This window comes from Symsagittifera roscoffensis, chromosome 9 (assembly GCF_963678635.1).
Source record: "Symsagittifera roscoffensis chromosome 9, txSymRosc1.1, whole genome shotgun sequence".
Classification (NCBI taxonomy): Eukaryota; Metazoa; Xenacoelomorpha; order Acoela; family Convolutidae; genus Symsagittifera; species Symsagittifera roscoffensis.
The window spans coordinates 23338489-23360857 of NC_087070.1; the positions used below are offsets into that span (position 1 = coordinate 23338489).

A 22369-nucleotide genomic window follows, 5' to 3' on the forward strand; every position below is an offset into this window, starting at 1 on the left:
TGATTTAGGAGCATACTAAAATTAGATTCGCAAAATTTTTTCTACTTGTTATTCTCGGGATTAACTCATTGTTTGAATCACTGCATAGTAGTGTTTGAATTATTTTAATTTTCTCAATAAAAAAATCTACTGACTCTTCCAGGCTGTGACTCTCACTTTTTTGAAGGCGCGAAACATAGAACAACTACATCAAGCTATAAGCTCTTGTTCCCGTTTACAATGGATTTTCTTAAACTTTGGTGACATTTATAATCGATTACCTTTAGCAATATTAGATATTTAATGATTTTATATTCAATTTTAAGCGTGAAACTGTCTAAGTGATTATTACGCTTGCGATAAGCAAGAGTTATCATAATGGAATCTTGATTTTTTTCTTCTAGTTAACATCTAGTTTAACAGAACCACTTGAATTATTTGATAACTTTCTTTATTAAGGAAAGTTATTTTCATGAACCTTAGGGTACTGTAGTGTGACGTAAAGGAGCGAGGCTGTGTTGCGAAGGGTCGAGAAGGTCAAATTTTAAAATTTGTTCAGGCGCAAATTTAATTTTTCGCGGTTTGAAATTTGATTTGTTTTTTAAGTTCAATTTGTTTCTTTTGGCAAATTGAAGGCAATTTCCACTATCGGATGTACAAATTACGAAAAACGTGATCAACTTCTTATTTTAAAAGTGGAATTGAATTAGCAGATTTCTCAGCGGAAAAAAACTTTACCCAAAGATCCAGTTTTCTCAAATTGGGTCAGCTGTATCAAAAAAATGCTAGTTGTAAATTGTCCTAGAAATTGAAAGAAGTTTATGGCAGTCTAATTTTTTTCAAAAAACAAGTCATTTTTTGCGTTCATTTCTCTTTTCCAACTGTCCGTTGGCTGTGTTTTTTATAGTTGCAAGTGTTGTTCAATGTGTTTCTAGAGGACTCGATATTTTTTTTACAAAACCATTTTGTTTCGGCTGAACTAGTGACTGACCAAAACTTGTCTACTTTGTTTCCGCTTCGTCAGCTTTGTTGGGTTGCTAATTGAAAAATTAAATATTTTGCGTGGCATGTTTGTCTAGATTGAATTTTTATCGAGACATACAAAAGTTTTATTAAGCGTAGTTTTTTCAACAATTTTCATTTTTGTACCTCTAATGTTTGTGTTGTATCCGCTCCGCCTCTGTGTAATATCTTATAGTCTATTACAATTGCCTATATTTCCTAATTGATTGTAATTTTCTTGCTAAATTTTTACAAGAATTGCTAAAAAGTACACGTTAAAACTGATCGTAATGTTGCTGTCAAACACGAAATTCTGAAAGGTGAGATATCTTGTCACCTTTTTTCCATCTGAACCGAAAAACTCACGATGAAGCAAAATCGTCATAGAGTAGTTTTCATTCTAGATTGAATATACCCAAAATAGTTAAGAACAGCTTAACTACATTAATCATCAAACTAAAACAATAGGCTTAACGAATAAAATACGACCAAAAATGTGTTTGAATTGATTTGAGAACTGCTAAAATGTTTCATCAAACTTTAACTTAGGTTATGTTTTATCAAAAAAGCATTATCTACAAGCAACTTAGATGCAAGGTCAAAGACGAATTTGCCAAGTGAAAGGGATGTTAATAGATTATTATCGATTAAACTGTGTTTCAATACTATTTGAATACAATCATTTGAAATATTCTTTAATGATTATAGTTTGTTATGAAAAAGAATTAATCGATCATTAATTGATTATATTAGAGTTTTTTTCTTAATTTAGAAAGACTTATTGTACCTATATCTTAAAATATTTGATTATTAACGCTTTCAAATGGACGCGCAAAGTCTTTTTGAGAACTCATGTGTTTGGATCTTAAAGAGGGCTTTTGTTTTGTTTGTTCATATGCTCGACCGAAAAAGAATAGTTGAGACAGGGGTTTGGGTCGAGAATGGTTGAGGCAGGGTCGAGCACAATCGAAAAATACCGATTTTTGGTTGAGAAGGTCAAAACATACGGTGAGCACCTCTACCCGGGTTATCATAATTAAGTTATTTATTCGAGATTTCCGGTTATTTGAGATTAACTGCCTTTTATTTGATTTTTCTCTGCGTCCAGATAAACCTTCAATGGACGCCAAGAGCTCTTAATAATTTTGAAGTTGTAAGAAAATGATTTGGGAATAGAATTTTTCTCGATAATAGTTTTTCTATATATTTCAAAAAATTTGAACTTGTTTCCTGAAAATTAACTGCTTTCTGGCGAAGGTTTTTTCTATTTGTCGAGTTGATGTTTTTAATGCCAACTGACATCAAAGACTGCGTTAGAGGAACAAAATACGCCAGAAGTAAGTGGGTTGGGGTTCAATTTTTGTTCTGAGGTTTCAAGCAATTATAGCGTGGCGGATTTGCGGGGGGGGGGGGGGGGGGGGGGCGGACGTCCTTTCTCAGAGATTCGACCCCCTGCCGGTACTAATTGAGATATCAATTTTTGGTGACGGACCCTAAAATTTTTCTTAAGGAGCCTTCGGCACCAATATATACTTATTTTGAGAGGGGAGCGCGCACAAAAAAACGCAATTTTTTGGTCAAAATTTTCCAAAAATTGCCTAAAACGCCTCTTTTTTAAATTTTGCCTGCGGTGCAAAAATTTTGGCAAAACAGGCTCTTCGTAGTGCTTTTGGAGAGCTGCGAAAATCAATTTGGTTGATCTAAGAATAGGTCGACAAAATTTTCGATATATTTTTTTGAAAATCCGCTCCTTGATCCGCCTCTGCATAGAAAATCCTAAATCCGCCCCTGCATAGAGGTAAAAATTTAGCAAAAATTAGTTGATCAATTTATTTTTGTTCGATTTCGTTTACAGGTCCGCTTGACTGTGATCTGCACGACAACGGAATACCGACCGAGTACAACCAATGGAACCCAGACGGGTACTGCAACGAAGGATTAGTGAGGTTGGCTGGTGTGTTTTGAATATCTAACTCTTACAAAGCATACTAACTCAAGATCTTCCTGTTAATGATTTATAGTTAAGGAGATCCGTCCCTTCAATAATCATAACAATACTAATAATACACTTAATCGTAATGATGACAATACTTAGGACAATATTGGTGAAATTAATCATAACAACAATCATAATATTAAAAAATCTAATTTAAAAAACTCAGGTAATTCAGGTAAAAACTACACAAAAACTTACTAATAACTCACTGGCTCCCCGCTCAAAAGTAGTATAAATTGGCGCCAAAGGCGCCTTTAGAAAATTTTAAGGTCAGTAAGCCAAAAATGGGTATCTCAAAATAGCACAAAGGGGGCCTTTTGGGTCGGCAGGGGGTCGAATCCCTAAAGGGGGAGGGGCGTCCGCCCCCCGCCCACTTAAATCCGCTACTGTATATATCTATAAAAACTAATCCAATGCTTATGCATAAGAAAGTTTAACCTTGTAACGAATAACCCCGTATGACAATTGTTCCCAAATTGTTCCCAAATTGACAATTGACATATGACAATTGTTCCCAAATTGAATTCATGGGAACTGAACGATACTGAGGTAGGTTCTCATATTGAGGGAGGTGAGAAAAAACAGCAAACTTGTTTTTTTTGAATAGCAGGTCGTTTCGGTGCCATCATGACCAGCTATGGGCTATGTTGATAGCTTTCTCAGTCAACTTATAATCATTTCCCTTAGTGAAGTCTGGCTCTACATATCAGGTTGCGTTTTTTTCATTGCGAGAGAAATTTATTTGAACCCATAATTCCTGATTTGAGCATAAATACAGCACTGAAAACTTTATCAATGTTTGTAAATGAGCCCAACAATGAATATCTTGTATTTGCAGATTTGCACAAAACCGTCTGAAATGGCACACGAAAATTTCACGGAGTCTTTAGAATTTTTTTTGAACAATTTATCATAAATTAAAAGCAAAAAGTTTTTTTTTCTATGTGGAGAACTGAACATCAAAATCCCGGAAGTTATTTCAAGGTAGTAATGTGCTTTGAACTGTACTGAAATGTGTTGGGTTCAATTTACAAAATTTGCTTTCCACTAGAATCACGCCTTCCACGCCCTTGGCTTGCTTTCCACTAGATTCAAAAAGTTATTCTGACTATTGTATTTCTGACGACTTTCTGTAAATTTATACGATTGAAATTAATATCAGCGATCATTATCTTTTGTTAATTGAAATTTTAAAAAATAGCATCAAAATTTTGTTCCCAAGCCAAGGGTCTGACTATTCCGAAAGCTTTTTTGAATACGATTTTATTTTAACAACTGCTTTGTATTGTATTGCACAATTTTTTGAAAATTATTAAGTTTTGTTTGAACATTGACGATAAACTTGATTTTATTTATAACTAAACAATTAAATCATTAGATAAATTCTTATCTTCTGTTGAGCAAAAATGACCATAAAGAAAAGGATAACTCGAGAATATCACGGTTTGAATCCGGACTCCTTCGGCCCACTCTGTGTGAACCACTCCTTTGGTCCACGCGGTTTGAATCCGAATTTCTTTGGTTCACGCGGTCTGAAAAACCAGGAGCCTGTCGGTCTACACGGTCTGAAATCGGATTCAATCGGTCCACATGGTCTAACTCCGGACTTTTTTGGTCCACACGGTCTGAACTAGGTTTCCATTGTTCCACTCGTCAACGCGGTCCTAATTTAGACTCCTCCGGTCCACGCGGTCTGAATCCGAATTTTTTTTTGCTCTACACGGTCTGAATCAGGATTCTGTCGGTCCACATGGTCTGAAACTGGATTCATTTGGTCCACACGGCCTGAACCCAGACTTCTTTGGTCCACACGGTCTGAACTCAAGTTTTGCTGCCCACGTGGTCTAAAACCGGATTTTGTTGGTCCACGCGGTCTGAAACCGGATTCCTGCGGTTCATACGATCTGAAATCGGATTCCTTTGATCCACACGGTCTCAAACCGGTTTTTGTTGGTCCACACGTTCTGAATCCGGATTTTTTGGGTCCACACGGTCTGAAAACGTATTCACTCAGTCCGCACGGTCTGAAAAAATTATGTTCTGGTCCCAATGGTCTGAACATACCATATTCTGGTCCCAAAGGTCTGAACATGCGAAATTCTGGTCCACACAGTCTGAACATGAAACCACGACCTGGACCCGGGGAAACAGTTAAGTTTTTTTTCTATAATTGATTCAATTGTTGTTAGTAAAGCAATTAAAACGGCGAGCAATAGTAGTGCTGTTGGTCATCATGGAGTGAGCAGTAAAAATTTCAAAACTATTTTGTCTGTTATAAATGAGTTATTAGCGCTTCTTCTTATGAATGTTTTAAGAAGGATTATTATCCCTCAAAATTGAAAATGTGGATACCCTGCTAAATTAACAGCCAATTAGTTTACTTACCACTATTAACAAAATTTCCTATCGACTTATTTTTGAAGAAAGGTTAAAAAAAATTATCAAAAACATCGTACAATTTGTCCCTAGCAGTTTCAATTTCATTCATAAAAAATTGGTTTTCATGCTAGGGTAAGTGAGCTTTAGAGAGCGCGGAGCTCATTGATGCAACCAGAAGAAAGCAACACCCAATAGGGAAAATGACAACTTTTGAAGCACATCTGAAAGGAAAAGCAATTAATCCCTTGACAAACATAGCAACGACAAAATGTATAATGTGAGGGATAACGTATATTGTAGGCAGAAAAAGTAATCAAGAGTTATTTTTCCGACTTTTGTAATGAAAGCAACGGAATATTTGTCCTCGGGTGGGTTTTTTTTCTTCAGCCAAATTTCGATTTTTTAACTAGCCATTTTTGACAGAATATTTTTTATATCACTCGAAAGTTACTGCTGTCCTGAGCTTAAATTTGAAAATATATTTCACCTGTGATCGTTTTTTGTGAAGTTACCGGGGTTTAAAAATTGCCATTTTGACCAATTTGGGACAATTAACGCGCGATATATTTCGCGCTAATAACGCGTAAGCGGAGATTACATCCGTATTAGAAATCGTTCCAAATTGGTTGAAGGAAGCTTAAGATGTGTTACTAAGAGCGAAGTTTATCACTTTGTACTTTATCTGGCGTGTGGTTTTTTGTGAAAATTTTGTGAAAATTTTGTGAAAATTTTGTGAAAAGTATATATCTCATTTTTTTTAATTTTCCTGTTATTTTTATTACATTTAATTTTTTCATGCTTATGCTGCTCTATAGACTTTAAACGGCAGTCGAAACATTCAGGGCTTCGCCCTGATTCGAGCAGTTTTGTTTCTATTGAAGATTTCTTATTCATTCCTGACCCATGCTTTTACGGAAACCCAAAACACAACTCAAAAAAAAGTTTCCACGGCCTGCAAACGTCTAAGTATATATAGATTTCAAGACAACCTTAATGATTAGATTAACCAGAGGACCGGAGACTGATCTCGGGGCGACCGGGTATAAGTCAAAAGAAACCACAACCAAAACAAAACGGCTTCGGGACAAAACAAAAGACTTCGAAAACCGCACCAACAGCAACAGAACAAAAGTGAAGGGTCACAAAGCAAAAGCAAATGGCAAAATGTATGAACCCAAATCAGAAAAACATCCAAGAGCAAGCAAGCAAGCTCGTAACAAAAACTTGGAGTACGAAAGACAACAAGCCAGCGACGTTAGCCCGCAGCAAAAAGCTAAAACTTGAATAAAAAAACGTCGTCGTTTACGTGTAAGTTCCGTGGGCAGCCATATAAAAAGTTTTGACAAAAAACTAGTGAAAATAATCAAACAATGCGTGAAAATCAAAAAACCAATTCGGGGGGTTCGCAGGGAGTATAATGCCCACATAAGCAACACGGAATGAAAATAAAAAGGCTGGACAAGAAATTGAAAAAGAAGCGGTTGAGCTGGTCACACGAGATAATTCATTTGAAGAAAGCGCGCTGGGGCTTTAAAAAAGAGGAAAATAACAAACAGAATGTAGAGGCCGGTAACAAACAGCAGGAGAAGCAAGAACCACAGAAAACAGAAAAAGAGAAACTAAGAGAAAACTATAGACATTGAATCCCTCAAGGTTTGTTTTTCATCTCCCTCTATCTCTCTCTCTCTCTTAACGACATTGCAAAGTGTTCTCTTGGATAGTGAATTCAGCAGAGCAACTGAGATTAAGTACTATCCACAATCATGAAAGGGTTATGTTGGTGGCAACTCTTCTGTATTGCGTTATGCTACTTGCTTTTTGTACTGCTCTTATGACTGTCTCATCCGCTTGATACGACAGCAAGAATTTGTAATTTTAATTAAGTTCAGATAATACAAGTCCAAATACAGAAGACAATATGTGGTCAGCATAAAATCTGATAATATAATCAAAGGAAAGGGTCCTAGAGGATTCTAGAGGATCCTAATCAACCAGTTTTACACAGCAATTCTACAAACTACTCAGTAAGCTTGCTGAAATTTATAATGTCTCTACAGATCACTGTTCCTTTGCGGTACTTAACTGATCTCGCAAATTTCATCAATCACTGTTCTAATTTTGAAACTTATCGTCTCCAATGATTGTTCTCTATTTAACTGAGAACCAACTATACTATAACCCAGTACCAATTATTCTCCTGAGAGTAGGCTGCTTGTTAGTCTCTACATGTGTTTCTATTTGAGTTTTAGTTATATTTAGAGTTATGCTCGTTCCTACCAGTCCTGAATTTTTTTTAGTACCTCTTACTCAAAATCCTAACAAAATTTTTCCACTGGCGACACTAGTTATAACTGCCATGTTCACCATAGATATCTCCAAGTAAGTTGTGCAAATATCAAGTCCAATTTTATTTCCAACCAGTTATGTTTACAAAGTCACCTTCCCAAGGGTTTTCATTATTCATCCTGTTAACGTTCCGACCCCTCAGGGGTAGACAAATACCTTTTTGATGAGTAGCTTGCTCATTGCAAGCATCTAATATTCCAAGCTATACTCTTTTCCAATCCCGACCTTCTAACTATTAGGGGAACGTAGTTCGATTATTAAGGGTCACCACACGTCGGGAGAGCTGACTCATCAGCCCATTCCTTCAAATTTTTTAGGAGACTTGCTTGCCATGAAACGCTCCTAGTACAGCCAACTTCATCTGAGACTACTTTTCTAGAGTCAGATTGAATTTCTATTTATAGCTCACTCGCTAAGCTAAGCTGAACCCAATGTTTGCCAAGTCCATTTTGATTAGTTCCAACACTTCAGTGTTACAATTTAAAAACTGTATCCTTTTAAGCGTCTGCTCCAGATCCCATCAGATAATATAACTCCCAAATATAAGTTGGGTGATTGATTCTTATTTCCAAAGAGTTGGCCCTGGGAATTAATCCTTTTTCAGGTATTTTTTTGGAGGTCTTCCTTGCAATGTTGGTCCCAAGCGCCCAAAGTTTTTATAAAAGTTCTTTATCCCATCAATACTTCCCTAGTTATCCCATTTCTGTGGTTCATTATCACTTTTCGCGTGGGAGAGCTATTTACTCCAAAAGGGGTCGTTGGAGAGGTTCGGTTGGCAAGGAGTCTTTTAATGGGGATGGGTTCTAATGTCCACTTCCGCCATAAAATCAATGTTTCTTCGCTCTTTAATTCGCGTAAGTTGCCTATTTCTGATCTCCGGAGTTACTTTCACAAGTGCTATCACCTTCCGGTACAGATGTCCTTCTTCATTTTACGACTTGGTTAAAATTATGACATACGATGTATCTTGCCCCTATCTATCAAATTCCAACGTTTCTCCTGCCTGCGTTTAGTCGGGTGGAGAAATGACTTCCCGAAATCCGTGATGGAGACTGTTCACTTGGGCATTTGTGATGGGGACTATAGGGCATTTGTCAACGCTGTGTATCTGGAACTTCTCTTCTCCTGGTCTTCTACGGTTGCATGTGTTTCTTGTTATAGCCGGTCGGCCTAAGAGTTTTCGAAATCTGTTCACTGTGTGCGGCATGGGACGTGAATTTTTTTAAAAATCCTATCTTAATAATGGGCAACAGGGCGTTTTTCGAGATCTCATGAAGTTTTTACCTTCTAGTGGACCGACTTCTTGTAGCTCCCTATTAGTGCTATGTAGGGGCTTATAAGGGTCGAGGATTTTGCTACACGTATAAAAAGACTTTAATTTCAGTTTTTTGTAAAGTATCGATAATGAAGTTAAAAACTGGTCATTGTCTAATTTTTTATTGTCCCGACTCGTTCACCTTTGGCTACCAATCTCTCGACTGGACCATTAAACTATCGTAGCGTACAAATCTAAACCTCTATAAAAAAATGGCGATGCTGTCCGCGGCAAATTTGCAATTAGTCGAATTTACATTAGAATCTCCACTTCTACCAAAACTTTTAATCTGTAGACTTTTCAAATAAATGACAAGAGGGAGGACAGAACAATTTTATACGACATTTGTCTGATTGTGGAACGGCGAAATGACAGGTGACTTAGAAGAGCCGCTTTTAGATACATTTCGAGTCTCGAGGCTCGCAGGAACGCGAAGCGTATCGACCCAGCTGCACATGTTCATGTTATTTGTGAACTGAGCGCCATTTTGAAAATGATGATTGATTTTTTTGTGACTAGGTTTGTCGCTGTTTCAGGTGTAACGATACTATACCGCTGTGTGCTGTACCATGCAACAACATCACCGAGTGTCCCGACGGATTCGATGAGGCAGCAGACCCCTTGAACTGTACCCAGGTAAGTTATGACCCTGAGTCAAAACAGCAGGGTGTTTTGCAGCTGAGGAAAAAACTAAAACATTAAGTTGAAATAAAATATGTTGGATCTGAACGAAAAACCATTTCTTGCAAACAACATCAAAGGAAATCAGTAACGTTGTTGTTATAAATTTACCGAATGTAGGACTCGAAGCCGTGGCAGATTTAGGGGGCGGCGATACCCCTCTCAGGAATTCGTTCTGCTCATCACCCAAAAATGGTCTTCCTATGATGCTGTGTTACGACATCCAATTTGGCAACCGAATGTAAAATTTTTCTAGAGGCGCCAAAATATACTACTTTTTGAAGAGGGAGTGCGCCAAAAAAAGTAATTTTTAACAAAGCTCTTTTCGACGTATTACGCAGAATATTTCGAAAAAAAATTGGGTCTTTATAGTGATTTAGTAACAAATACCCTCAAAAAGATGCCCAACTAAATGACAAATGAACTCAAAAACAGACCAGAAAAGGCATTTAAGGTGCTTTTTGGAAAGCTTTGACAAAAAAACTGCGTGTATCTAATAAAAGTGTGCAAACACCACTGGTAACTATTCTAACTAAACTAAGTTAAAAAGGAATAAAATAAGGTATTGAATTAAAACTGACGGATGTCTTAAAAGAGCAACTAGTGACGCGAAGTCCACTGGACTTCGAAGAGTAAACGTTAACTGGTACATAATTAACACATAGAGGTAAAGTTTAAAACATACTAAAATACTAAATCACAACATTCCCCACTGCACAAAAATTTTATATCTGCACTTTTCCCTGTGTAGCCATTATTACACATGTACTCCATTCTTGCCGCACTCCACGAGGGCCAAAGTTGAAACAAAAAATATCAGCGTTTAGCACCAATGGAATTTACAGAGATAATACAAATTAACATGGAGATGACTATGTGGTAATATTTACAGTCTACCTACAAGATGAAATAGATATAAACAGCGACTATACAAATGACGAAATGTTAAGTACAATTGGGTTAATGTGACATATAAACAAATTGAACAGGCTAAACTTCATAGGTAACTAAACTAAAAATGTACAAAATCAGTAAATTTGAGATTTGGTAAAATTAAGTGAAATGAGTAACCAATGGTAAAATCAACTCTTTTGAGTTTCGCTAAAAGAGTTTAGGAGTGTTAAGAGTTTTAGGATGTGGCGTTAAATGTGTCTTGAAAGCTGTCCGCCTCCTTCCTTCTATATCTATGACTGAGAATATATCACTCCCCTCATCGTCCTGAATGGCGGGTCTGACTTCTACCAATGGAGAGGATAGAACCGCAATCTTCGGTGTCATAGATGAAGGAGTTGACGAGGAACCTTGCGTAAATTCAGCCACCAGTGTTGGATGGGGAAGTATGTCCTCGAGTGGCGTCAAGTAATCCGAAGGAGAGTCTGAGGAAAATGTCGACTGTAAACTTTTCGAGCCAGAAAAAGTTATCAGAGGTTCGTTGTCGGAATCTACACTTTCGGTGGTATCTGCTCCTAAGGCCAATTGACATATGAAGCGCCTGTCTCAATAAAATTTAGGGGGCCTGGATTCTTTCTGGGTCGCGAGTCGTTACCTTTCGGGGTATCTGCTGGAGGAGTCTCTATGTTCTTTTCCGGAGAGCTTTCTATCCTAATTGGGTTATCACTTGTACCCGCTGGAGATCTGCTAGTCGTATGAGTGTTGATTTTGCTCGCTATCGTTCGTCCTGACTGATCTAAATCACTATCAAAATTATAAGTCGGAGTATTGTATACAATTTCCGAGTCGGTACCCAAATAGTCATCAATAACTTTGTCCCAATGATCTAAGTCTAGCGAAGAATCTAATTCCGAATACTCGAATTTTGAACCTTTGAAACTCGGGGTTTTTATTCTCCTCCTTTTCGTCGCCTTTTCTCCCGTTGGCTTATAGCTTGTCGATGGGCCGGTTTCCATCGAGTCCATCCGTATGCGTTGCATCCGACAGTGGCTTTCCACCAAGGGGTTTAAAGTAAGGTTCGCCTTCCCATCGGTTAACTGTCTTCCTAAACCAAATACCTCCTTGGATAGATAGGTTGGATAGTGGGGCTCGATGAAGACTTAGGTCAGGGTTTTCAGTTGGGTCGCTCTCGTAACCCCTCTTGTCTGCCACTGAGTTCTCCAGATAGCCGTCCTCGATTGTGTCATTTGCTCCCCAGTGTTGAGCTCTATCCCTTGACATTATTGATTTCCCTTTATCTAAATTAATCGCGTGTGAGACCAGAGATTTCTAAAAAGTATTAGGTGATCTAATAAAACGTTTTGAAAATGGAGAGCATCCAATGGATGATTGTTTCGTTGAACGAATATTCCAAATGATTTTTATCAATTGCAGCATTTAAAGATTGTTTGGCTTCGTTAAACGACATTACCAAGAATTTTGCTTTAACTGGGCAGATGAGTCGTTCTACGACTCCATTGGATCTGTGATCCTCGACCGTACATAAAATTAAATTAAAATTGTTCTTCTCGCAGAAGTTTCTAAAATAGTTCGAATTAAAATTGACCCATGGTCGAATCTGATAGACTTCGGAAATCCATGAAAATGACAATAATCTGACATAAAAGATAAAATTGAAGAAGCTGAAATGTTATTCACCACCTTTGCTGACGGAAACTTTGAGAAGCGATTAATACATAGTAATAGATATTTTGAGTTGCCCCAATTTTTGTCCAATGGACCCGGAAAGTCTAAGACTACTTCTTCATTTGGTTCAGATAAAATTGGCATTTTTCAGTATTGCTCGTGCCCAAAATCACTTCTAAATTCTTATCCGCCTTGATACACTGCATAAATTTTTTTCCCATGGTAAAAAATCTCTCGACATAAATTTGGCCACCAGATGTTTTCTGCCAGAGATTTCATTCCGAACTGTCCTGGGTGGGTTTCATGGAGTAGCGACAAAAATGGCGACCTCAGAGCTGCTGGCACTATCAGTTTGTTATCATTGAATAACAATCCTTCTTTCACGTGGATGTCTCGTTGAAAGGTCTTCAGGTAAGATCCGAATCTGTCCAATGGTCTGCCTTCTTCTACTGCCTTCTTCACGTCGTTGAGATTTTTGTCCTCGTCTGTCATAAGTCTAATTAATCTTTTTGAGCAAAGTTTGAAGAAAGATAATGGAGTTTCTGGTAACTTCAGATCTCCCTTGTATTTAGCGAGTAATTTTTTGTGAATATCTGACATTATGCCGTTGTCGAAATTTGAAATGATTACTTTATTTTCCGCTCTAAGGGAATTTTTTTAATGAATTCCCAGACGCAAGAAATTCTACAAACAGATTTTGCTTTCGAGATTTAGGGACTGGTTAACTAATAATAATGAATGTGAAAGAAAAATAGGTAAGTTTTGTCTTAAAGATGTAAGTAATTAAAATTGATATTTGAAAAGTTTAATGGGATGCAACTGCTTGTACGGGACTCTGAACACGAGTGATTAGAATTACAAATTCTAATTGTGTCGTTGACATAGTTAAGAATATTCGCGAAGAACGACCGTTGGATGTATAAAGTTAATTCTTTCTGTCCGCCCATTGGATTATTGTGATCCAAGTAAGTAATAGTATTTACATCCACTGGATTGTACAATTCGTTCTTTGTACAATTATTTTTTTACAATCAATATTTACAGAGAGGTTTTTCTACAATCTTCTTTTTTACTGTTGCCACTACAAATTTGTTATCGTAGTGTGAGATTGGGAGGGTTTTTCCTGAATGTAATCTCGACAATAAATCTGTAAATCCCATTTCTTTTCCTGGTATATGTTTGATATTGAAACTAAATGTTAAAAGTCAATTTACCCAACGGGTCAGTCTGCTGTGCATTGTTTTGTTACTTTGATTAGCGTTTAAGGCTGATAACAATGCCTTGTGGTCCGTTACAATCTCGAACTCGGCGCGATACAAGTAGTTTTTAAAATGCTCTGTAGCCCAAACCACTCCCAACAGTTCTAATTCGTTTGTAGAATATTTCATTTCATCACTATTTAAAAATCGAGAAGCGAATGCTATTGTTAACCAACTTTCCCCGTCTCATTGTTCTAATGTGGCTCCCAGACCACTGCGTGAAGCGTGTGTTTTTAATTTTGACATCCTTTTTATATCGAAATGGTTGTTCTCTATAATGTTAATAATCTGTTTCTTTAATTCTTCGAAAGCCTTCGTGTGATCTTCGTTCCATTGGTGAACTGATTTTTGTAACTAAAAGTGGGTGTAACGGAGAACTTAGGGTTGACAGGATTGGGACGAAATTCATATTTTCGTTGATCGAGCCGAATAATGACCTTAATTCAGATATGATTTTGGGGTTTGGAAGGCTTTTTATAGGATCTAATTTTACCACCAATGGTTTCAACCCCGAGTTTGATGTCATGAATCCCAGCCACTCTATTTCTTTTTGGAAAAATGCACATTTCTCCCATTTAACTGCCATGTTCTTGTTGTCCAAGATATTTAAGATTTTTGCTAGTATCGCTTTGTGTTCTTTTAACAATCCTTTTGAGGCTATTAAATATCGTCGATATATTAGTTTGTAAAAGGTATATATTTCAGTAATGAATCCATCACCCTTTAGAATTCGGTTGGCATGTCACCTAGCTCGTAAAACCCCGTTAAAAATCTATAAGTCCCGGTGGTTTCACCACCTACGATACTAAAATTACATTGTTTGCTGGTGTCTGTGCATAATTGTAATTGAATGTACGCGTTTTTTAGGTCTAAATTGCTAAAGCAGACTTCCCCTGAATCTTTGTTAGAAAGTTGGAGAGCTATGTTGTCGATGAGTTCGTGTATGTTTTGCATTTGATATTTGTTCTTAAATATCTGGTCATTTAGGAGTTTCGAATCTAAAGCCAACTTGATGCTATCGTCTTTTTTTCTTGTTATCACTATTGGACTAATAAAGCAGTCTTCATCACTTTTGCTTGGTTTCACAAAATGCCATTCCTTTTCCATTATATTTAATTCCATCTTTACACTATCTAATAAATGCAGAGGAACTCTTCTGCCTTTGGTGTTTTGATAGGTTTGAACGGGGAGTGGAAATGAGTGATTTTTCTGTCCAATGGTTTTTTCCCTACTCTGTTAATTAATCTTTTGAATTTATGGTACAAGTTAAGGATTGTGTCTGAATGATTGTTTGACTTACACGAATCTGGAAAGGTTACGTTCTTGACGGGTAGTAGTGGTTGTCGTTGAGCTATTTCGATTCCGATTCGTGGTAAACTGTCGTTTTCTAAAATGTTCCTCTCGTGTCCAGTGGTGATAAAAAATGGAGTTTCTTCCGTGATCCATCCATTGGATTGTATTCTAACTACAATTTTTCCGATGATGTTGATTGTATCGTTAGTAAAACCGCAGTAACATTCACGAGTTTTCTTGTCTACTTGGTGCATTTTCAAATGTGGTTTTCTCAATTTCAGTTCATGTAGGACTTTTTGTTCAATAAAGTTTACTGGACTCGCCGAGTCTACTGGAATGTTCAGGTTAACTATTGCGTCATCTCCCAGTCCAATGTTAACCAATTTCTTTGTTTCCATTTCATTGGTGTCATAGATGGTTCTGATGTTAAGAACGGAACAATCGTCGTTGTCACTGATCCGCTCTTCTGTCCAAGCGTTAATCACGCCACAAAAGTTTTCTTCAATTCTTGCTTGTGGGTCTTCTAGGGAGTATGGAAAATTCTGACTATTTACAACTTCTTCTACAGTATTTACAGCGGGTTTTCTTCCTTTCGATTTACACAGTCTTCCAAAATGTCCTTCATATTTACAAATGTTACAGATTATTTCCTTCTTTGCCGGACACACATTCAGGTGACCGTTGGTAAACGCATTCCCACATTTTATACAAGTATTAGATCTTTTTATGTTCAAATTTGGTTCCTTTTTTACATTATTAAAATTTTTGTACACTCTGCCGCTACTTCCTGTCGTGTTGAATGATCTAGTCATGTTTGTTAGTTTAAGATGGTTTTAGTAGCCTTTTTCGTCAATGATGGCTTGGTTGAGTGCATCCACTGGATTAAGAGTTTCCGAGAGTAATCTTCGTTGTAAATCACAGTTTTTCATGTTAAAAATAAATACATCTCTTATCCACTCCTGCTCGGCGTTGATTCCAACTTCACCTGATCTTGCTAAGTCTGATAGTGCGCCCCAAAATTGTTCATAGGATTGACTGTCCTTCTGTTTTCTGCTTAGCAATTTGTATCGTTCAAGCGTAACATTTGTCGGTTTAATAAAAGCTGTTTCCTGTAGATCGAAAAATTCTTTGAAGGAGATTCCTAGGACTTTAACTCTTGGGTGTTTTGAGCAAAAACTCTCTTTCCTTCCGCTCCTAGGGCCAAATATAAGATTGATCTTACTTTTTTTATCGGCCTCGTATCTCCTCATACCTCCGAATTGACGTTTCTCTTCTGCTATTCTTTTGTCCTCTGCGTGTTCGTAGACTCGCAAGGTCTCTTTATTTCTGTCTTCCCTGGCTTTCCTCTTTGGTTCATTTTCTGACTACTGGGCGCCTTCTAGGATAGGGATCGTAGTCTCCAGTTCCAATGGCTCCTTTAGATTATCTATATCTAAATTCTCTTTAGCGATGATAGCCAGATGAAATTGGTCTATCCAGTTGGTTTATTGGGTGGGTGGTTCTATCGTGTGATTTGGCCAAAAGGCGGGAATTCCCCGCATATTCGAATCAGTTGATGACTGCGCCATAATAAAATTGTGCAAATACCACTGGTAACTATTCTAAGTAAACTAAGTTAAAAAGGAATAAAATAAGGTATTGAATTAAAACTGACCGATGTCTTAAAAGAGCAACTAGTGACGCGAAGTCCACTGGTCTTCGAAGAGTAAACGTTAACTGGTACATAATTAACACATAGTGGTCAAGGTTAAAACATACTAAAATACTAAATCACAACAGTACCTTTCTTAAAATTTGTATATATTGGCGCCGAATGCGCCTTTAGAACAATTTTAGGGCCTAAATTGGATAGCCTAAATTGGATGCCGTAATTTAGTATTAAAGGGGGACCCTTTGGGTAATAAAGGGTTGAAACTAGTCGCTGAGGAAGGGTAGGGGGAAAGTATATTTAAAAGTCTATTGCTTGGCTCGGAAAAAAATGAAGTCCTTGGCTTCGACTTTTTGAGCCATTTTTTTCTTCTCTGAAAATTATTTCATAGCGAAATTTTTTCATTTAAGTGTGTTGGCTTTTTGGTTATTTTGATGCTGTTTTCAAATATTCCAGGTAAAAATCGAGGTGCTACGCATTGTTTGAAGCAAGTTTTGAACCTTTTCATCTGTTTTTGACCGAATTGCGCTCAAAATGTTTGCTTCAGAATGAGTGACTTGAACCTTTTTGAGTGTTGCTTTTGTAATGCTGGTTCACATTTTGAACTTTTGTTACCGGAGAACTGAGCGAAACTTTTTTTTAGTTTGCTCTGTGCGGGGGAGATCTAGCTGCAACGTCATCAGACCAGACTTTTACTTCAGACGGGTACCCTTCCACCATGTACAAGAACGACCTAGACTGTGTCTGGCAGATTTCCACAACCAGTAAGCAGTTTAATTTACTAGCCGGGCAGAGTTGTTTGGTTTATGTGTATAATAAATTGATCTATAAGGTAATGTTTTATTCATGACAAAATCGTTGTATAAAAGTCACTGTTTCATTCATTTCTCGAGCTGTATTTTAATCTGATTAGCACACTTTGAGATCGGTGTGTTTCTCAACACAAGAAAATCTTATGAGATATATATTTTTCCGAGTCTTCTTTGAGGTAAAGGCTGTTGTCGAATTAAAGAAGTGGTGCCAGAACAAAGGAAAGGTTTCCCTTTTTCATAATTCAGTTATACATCTTCTGAATGAATCAGAAAAATGGTTATTTTTCAAATATAATATGACTAAAAGTTGACAGGGTCTCTGCCACTAATTTTCTGAGATTTGAAAAACCAGGTCGCGGGCATTTCTGTAAGTTAAGCTCATCAGAAGCAAAAGAATGTTGAGGAGCCTTTAAAAATTGGATCAAACCGTACAATCCCCCCCCCCCCCCCCAAATCCATTAAGGGGGGAGAAAATATGGATTTTTCATGAGCTAACTTTAAGTATATAGCATAGATTTGTTCAAAATTAACCGTATTACTAAAAAAAACTTGAACTAAAACAATAATTTGTGTAATTTACAGCATACAAATGCAATCAAATTTTAAAAATGTGAAAAACAATTTTTGTGGGCGTTTTATACAGAACTGTTTATTTCACAGAAATATTTAATTATACAACATTTTTTTATACAGAATTATTTTTCTTTTTCATACATGCTTGGGGAGGGCATTCTACGGTAGCTCACTTAGGGGGGGGGGGGGGTTGAGATTTGCGGTTGATCAAAAAAAAATTTAAGGTTGATCGATGTCATAAAGGAAAATGGATGTCATAAAATAATACCCAAACGGGGACCCTCTACTTGGTCAGGATGAACGAGCAAGCCAACGGGTCACCCCTAAATCCGCCACTGATTGTTATGTTTTTTTTTGCGGTTTCAGAGTTTTCAACCGTGAAATTGCCTTTGCTGCCCGCACCGAGCGTCCATGGATTCTAATCGATTCTAATGGGTTCCCGAGACAAAAATAATCCATTATAATCCATTACCGATGTAAAATTCAGACCACGAAATCGATTATATTTTTTATTGCCATTATAATCGTTTTTTTTTTGAAAAAAAAATTATACATTAGAACCCATTATAATCGATTATAATCCATTGTTTTTGGCACTGAAATCGATTATTTTTGCCAAGATAGTCCATTATAATCTATTTTTTTTTAAAATGAAAATCCCTTATAATCCATTATAACCGATTTTAATCCATTTCATTTTTAGAACTAAATTCGATTATTATTGCACAAATTTTGCTAATTTTGCGAGAAATTTGCAATATGTATGCCATGTCTTTTACTAATTGCCATGTCTCAAAGTCATCCCTCGCCCCTCAAGCTTTTTTGCCTCCCCCCCAACTAAAGGGGTGGGGTAAACGGGGGAAAGCTGGGGGTGTAAACTGGGGGGGGGGTAAGGTGGTGGGGACGGGGTGGTAAACTGGGGGGGGGGGGGTTAAATTGGGGGTAAATGGGGGGGGGGGGGGGTTAAATTGGGGTAAATGGGGGGGGGGGGGGTTGATTATGATCCATGGGCGCTCGGGCCCTCCCTTTTGTATCTACTAAAAAATGGCAACCCCTATAAATTAAAGCAGTAAATTAACACTAGAGCTTTGTAAATAAAATTCGAACTTTGCTGCAATCTGATTGGTCGAAAATTTGACAACTTAATCTACTTAATAGTTCCACCCCCTTTCTTGAAAGGGGGGCAGTTGTTAAGTAGATACGGCTCTTCTCCAGTTTCCCACCCTCCTCGTAAAATTACAAAATGAAACTGTTCGAAAATTGTTCACACGGCTACTTGCATGCAGGAAACGTTGTAAAAATTTGTTCAACTGTTCACGCTGTTATTTTTATTGCAGTTTCTTACATGAAAAATCATATTAAATAGATTTTAATCAAATGAATTTCAGAAAAAAACCAAAGAAGGGTGCTGAAAAAGAGCCGTAGATCCAAATGGTTTGTTTTGCAGAAGAGCAGATTTGATTATCTTACTATTTGCAAAGTTTACTAGCCCCCTCCTCTCAAAGAGAAATTTTTTAAAAACTGTCGCTCTAAAGCATCTGGAAATTTGATTTTTGAGGAAAGTGAAAAGTTTCAGAAAACATTTTATCAGGGGCAATTGTTTGGGTAGGACTTTTGAGAAACGAAGGCCTTGGTCCCTTTTGATAATCATATCGTCCAATTTTTGTTTCTTAACGTCCTCATCAAAAAGTTTGGCCTGAAAAATTATGGCTTCTTAGTGACATTCGCCGTAATTTTTTTGATTTGGGTTTTCTACAAAAGACTCTGATTGTAATTTCCTGACCTTTTTGCGGGCTGGAGATGTTCTTTGACATGGCCCAGCAAAACCGCAATTTAATTAACTCCTGGTTTTCTGCTTTTCAAATTTGGGACTCTCTGAGGTGAGCAGAGTTCTCCGAGTCCCCCCAGTCCTCGAATCTTCGAATTTATCGACAACTTAGAATTCGTCATTGTTTTCGTTGAAACAAGCGACAACGAAATTTTGTTTTGATCACATATGGGTCAGGGCAACTAAGTGTATACAAGCGAACGGTTGTCATTTATGGCTGCATGTTTGATGTATGTGCAAATAATACAAAAACTGGCCGATGAGGATTTTAACATTAAGCTTTGTTCTTATATAATATAGAAAAGATCGTTATTGTTCGGACCGACTTTCGTAACAAAAGTAACTGAATATTTTTGATCGGGTGGATTTTTTTCTTCAGACAAGTTTCGACTTTTTAACTTGCAATTTTGATGAATTTTTTTATTATTCGAAAGGTATTGTTGAGCTGAACATAAATTTGAAAAGATATTTTACGTGTGATCATTTTGTGTAAACTTATGGGGGTTTAAAAATTGCCACTTTGGCCAATTTGGGACAATTAACGCGCGATATATCGGCCAATTTGGGACAATTAACGCGCGATATATGTAGAACAGCCTCTAGGCCGCATTCCGATCTTAGTGCAATGGAGTTTTTATCTTATCTTTGCAAACTGCCCTATCTGCATTTGTTTTCTCTTATCATTTTTTCCAGTTTTTTTCCCCAGTTTTTTTCTCTCTTCAAACCGCTTTTTTATGTGAACAAACTAACAATTGTGAACAGATTTTTCCTTCTAACCTACATCGTAACATCACGCGTTTAGCCAATTTACTATGTACTACAACTAGAGAAAAAGAAAATTTGAAAGGTAGAGTAGGGGGAAGGAAAAAAACCGAAAGTTTAAGATAGCGAAAATTTCCTACAAATTTTATCAGAATTCTTAAGAAAGGGGAATTTTTCGTAGGATGGTTGGCTTTTTTCCACTTTCCCATAGTTAAATTTTTGTTTAGTTGCATTACGTCAGATTATGGCTAAACGCGTAATGTTACGATGCAAGGTATGAAGATCAAATCTGATCACAATAATTTGTTTGTTCACCATGCAATATTTCATTATATTATGACATTCCCCGCAATCCTCGAATCCTTGAATTTCTGGACTGCTTAGAATCCGTCATTGTTTTTGTCGAAACCCGCGACAACAAAATTTTTTTGATCAGATATGGGTCAGTGCAACTAAGTGTATATAGGAGAACGGTGGTCATTTTTGGCTACATGTTTAATGTATGTGCAAAAAATACAAAAGCTGGCCGATGCGGATTTTAACATTAAGCTTTTGTCCTTGTTTTATTTAGAAAAGATCGTTATTTAATTGCCGATTTAAAAAAATTCCTCTGAATTGCCCTGTAGAATAGCCACTTCTCCGCATCGCATTCTTAGTAGCCGCACACCGGATTTTGTAAATTTGCAAAATGCCCAGTTCGCGTTGTTATCTTTCTCTCATTTTGGTTTTTTTTCCAGTTTTTTTTTCTGCTAAACACCCTTTCTTTTATGCGGTACAGCACCCAGTCCCAAGTTTCCCACCCCATCACTGGATCTACTTCATAATTTCCCCCTTTCAAGAAGGGGGACATTGTTAAGTAGATTAAGTTGGTATATTTTCTACCAACTCAAAACTTTAAAAATTTACATAGAAAACTCTATCGCTAATTTGATGTTTTATTCAGAGGTTGCTCCTCTTCTCACTTCTGGTTGCCAAATGTTTTCAAAGGGTCCCCTTTTTTGCATAATTTTACGAGATCGAGTTTTGGCTGACTTTCTAAAAGCGCCTTTGGCACCAACATAATTGTCTAAATAAAGAATGGTGCTGATGATGATGATGATAACTAAATTTGAGGGGAAACGCGCCGAAAAAGTTTTTTGGTCAAATATTTTTCGAAAATTCTCAAAAAGTCATTTTTTGCCGTTTTTTTCCAAAGTTGCCTGCGGCGCAGAAAATTTTTCAACAAAATGGGTCTTAATAAAATTTTTGGAGACCTCGGAACAACCGCCCTAGAAAATTTTCTGCGCACGCCACTGACTGGGACAGGGGGTATTGTTAGATAGGTCCCCTACATTTCCCTAAAAATAATAAGAACGAGTCAACAATAACTTTGTATTTACTTCAGCTGGGGGAGAGATCATCGAGTTGTCCATTGACTCTTCGTTTGATATTGAAGCGGACGGCAGTGGGACATGTCCTTATGACTTCCTCATGTTCCACGACGGCAACAGCCAGATTGATGAGGTCATTCGTGTGGATGGGCGGAATAAACTCTGCGGAAGCGTAGCCCCAACTGCACCCATTCGGTCTACAGGCAAGCATGCACAATTAAATGCTACTCATTTATATGTTTTGTACTCTCTGTTATACGGCCCCAATAACCATTTTACCAAATTAGGCTCTGTTTTTAATAATATCCAATTTTTCTTTGGCCTGAATTAATTTCAACCAGATTTGAGAGTTTTCATCCAATTTTTCAATTTTGGGACGTATAAACACCCGGATTGACCGAAAATTGCTATCTTAGAACTTTCTTATAAGAGTCTTACAACTCTAAAAATGTTACAAGATAAGGACTTTTTCTTATGAGAAAGTTTTAAGATACTGACTTTTCTTATAAGTAGGTTGTACGTGAGAAACTTTCCCTACAAATTTTTTTT

General features: G+C 37.2%; 1 protein-coding gene across 1 annotated transcript in view; it reads left to right on the forward strand.

Annotated features, from left to right (window-relative positions):
• Positions 1-22369, forward strand: part of LOC134854109 (uncharacterized) — an 86593-nt gene that overhangs the window by 24249 nt on the left and 39975 nt on the right. The window contains exons 5-8 of the mRNA XM_063870222.1: positions 2837-2927; positions 9554-9653; positions 17119-17239; positions 21835-22023. Coding sequence (XP_063726292.1) covers positions 2837-2927; positions 9554-9653; positions 17119-17239; positions 21835-22023 — 501 coding nt within the window. The remainder of the gene's footprint in view (positions 1-2836; positions 2928-9553; positions 9654-17118; positions 17240-21834; positions 22024-22369) is intronic.